Source organism: Bos taurus, chromosome 19, assembly GCF_002263795.3.
Source record: "Bos taurus isolate L1 Dominette 01449 registration number 42190680 breed Hereford chromosome 19, ARS-UCD2.0, whole genome shotgun sequence".
Taxonomy (NCBI): Eukaryota; Metazoa; Chordata; class Mammalia; order Artiodactyla; family Bovidae; genus Bos; species Bos taurus.
The window spans coordinates 8992740-8995431 of NC_037346.1; the positions used below are offsets into that span (position 1 = coordinate 8992740).

At 43.2% G+C, this 2692-nt stretch overlaps 1 protein-coding gene across 1 annotated transcript; it reads left to right on the forward strand.

Moving 5' to 3' along the window:
* The first annotated feature begins 233 nt into the window (after positions 1 to 233).
* Positions 234 to 1169, forward strand: OR4D1B (olfactory receptor family 4 subfamily D member 1B). Its single transcript, NM_001389913.1, has one exon. It carries the CDS (start codon positions 234 to 236, stop codon positions 1167 to 1169), a length of 936 nt encoding a protein of 311 aa, NP_001376842.1.
* The last annotated feature ends 1523 nt before the right edge of the window (positions 1170 to 2692 follow it).

Consider the following 2692-nt stretch of genomic DNA (forward strand, 5'->3'; position numbering starts at 1 on the left):
TGTGTCTTTTGACAGCTTTAAGCTATTTCATGAATATGTATTCCAGCACCAATTAGTGACCTGTCTAGAGAAGGACTACTTAGATCAGCACCCGGTATTATGATATGCACATGAGAATGTCCATCTTCTGGACTTGGACAAATCATTTTGAGCCCCTGAGCACTTGAAAGGTGAGCAGCAACTTCAGACAGAGGTCTGTCGTTTGTGTTACTTAGGTGTATGGAGAAGACACCATGGCATCAGGGAACCTCACGTGGGTGTCAGAATTTGTCCTCCTGGGGCTCTCACAGACTCAGGAGCTCCAGCTCTTCTTGTTTCTGGTGTTTCTGCTAGTCTACACCACCACTGTCATGGGAAACCTCCTCATCATGATCACAGTGACCTCTGATTCCAGGCTCCACACACCTATGTATTTCCTGCTGCGAAATCTTGCTGTCATAGACCTCTGCTATTCCACAGTCACTTCTCCAAAGATGTTAGTGGACTTCTTGCATGAGACCAAGACCATCTCCTACCATGGCTGCATGGCCCAGATCTTCTTTTTCCACCTCTTGGGAGGTGGGACTGTCTTCTTCCTCTCAGTGATGGCCTATGACCGCTACATAGCCATCTCCCGGCCCCTCCACTACATCACCATCATGAACACTCGAGTGTGTGTGGGGCTGGTGGTGGCTGCCTGGGTAGGGAGCTTTGTCCACTCCATTGTCCAGCTGGTTCTGATGCTCCCACTGCCTTTTTGTGGCCCCAACACCCTGGATAACTTCTACTGTGACATTCCACAAATGCTGAGGCTTGCCTGCACAGACACCTCCCTCCTGGAGTTCCTTATGATCTCCAACAGTGGGATGCTGGCCCTCATTTGGTTCCTCCTCCTTCTGATCTCTTATACTGTCATCCTGGTGATGCTGCGGTCTCAGTCTGGGCAGGCGAGGAGGAAGGCAGCTTCCACCTGCACCACCCACATCATCGTTGTGTCTATGATCTTCATTCCCTGTATCTGTATCTATGCCCGGCCATTCACTTCATTCCCCATGGACAAGACTGTGTCCATCAGCTACACTGTCTTGACCCCCATGCTCAATCCCATCATCTACACCCTGAGGAACCGGGAGATGCAGGCAGCCAGGAAGAGATTAGGCAAGCGCCTAGTGATTTCCAGCAGGGAGTGAACTTAAAATAGGTTGACTTTAAATGACAGATCTTCCCTCTGAACTTTTGTTTTTCCATGTGAGAAACAATGAAAAATATTTATTGAGTGTGGCAGTTGAGATTAAGCTAGTATTTCTACAGAACTTCTCCTGTGTCAGGTGTTGTGTTTAGGCACTTTTACACTTCTGTCTCATTCTCAGAAGACTGACAGTGGATATATTATTATTATATTAAACAGTTTGCAAGTGAAAAAACTCAGAGAGAACTGACTTGCTCAACAAAAAAGAGCAAGTGAGGGGCAGAGCCTGGTCAATAGACGGTTCCTCTGACTCCAAGTTTCGAGGCAGGAGATGTGGATGGAATTTGAAATTCAGGGTCTGATATAATCACAAGGGAAAACTTGGAGAATTCCTCATCTGTGGATGAATATCTGTGAAGAATGGCCTACACTTTCATCTGAATTCTAGAGCAATCACATTTTTTTTTCTGTTCCCTGCCTCTATGCCTCATTTTCCATGGTGGTATTTTGGAAGTAGTCTTATTTTTAATATTTTTTCATAAACAATGAGTTTTTATTACATAACTCTTTTTTCATTTTTAATATTGTCTAAATATTTCCCATAAGAGTATTTTCCTTTGATTTGTTCCTTTTCTACCAAATGCTCCTTGGATAATCAGAACTATTTTGCTTTCTGCACACAATCTTTACATCACTTGCATGATATGGCTAAGAAGAGGATGCTGTAGTATGGTTGGGGAACCAAAGCCAGAGAGGGCAGAGCCACGTCTATTAGTGATCCTGATTTAGGTATGGGTTCAGTCCAAAGCTGCCAACCTCATGGGGTTTAGCCTTTCTTTTTGACTTCCTACCCTGGAATGAGGGCTTTCCTGGGGTTGAGGATTGAGCTGTATTCATCTTTAAATCCTCTTAGCACCTAGACATTATCCTATTCAGATAAGCATTTCTGCTTTTTCTTGCACCCTGTTCTTTCCCTTTCAAGTTCAAATCTTTTCATTTGTCGCTGTATAACCAGTATTTATATACCCCATCTCTTTGAGGTATGTTTCCCTTTGTTAACATCTTGGGCAATGTATAACATTGCTCCAAAGTTAAGAAGATAATAAAAACATTTTCTTGTTTCTGCTTCCCTCCCAGCAATAATCAAATCTAGGAAATAAAAGCTATAGGCTCTCCAGGCCATCATGGCAGCTTTGAGTTCATCCTTTCTTCACTTATACTTCCCTGCCCCATTTCACACATTTCTCCCCATTCACAGTGGGTGAGATGACAGGAGAGAAAATAAACTCTGTCATGTTTGATCTGGGAGGTCCCACAGAACAGTGTTTTCCCATTCATGGTAAAGTCCTTTAAATATTTGACAATACTTTTCTCATCTTCTAATTTATCTCTTCTCCAGACGCAGCATCTACATTCATTCAATTGTTCCCATTGTGACAGGTTTCCTGATTCCAACATACTGACCATCTCCTCTATATTTACTGTCATATTACCACATGCCTTATAAAATGTGATACTAAACAT

Excerpts from the sequence above, each read along its gene's own strand:
- OR4D1B (NM_001389913.1), top strand. The coding sequence starts at position 234 with ATGGCATCAGGGAACCTCACGTGGGTGTCAGAATTTGTCCTCCTGGGG.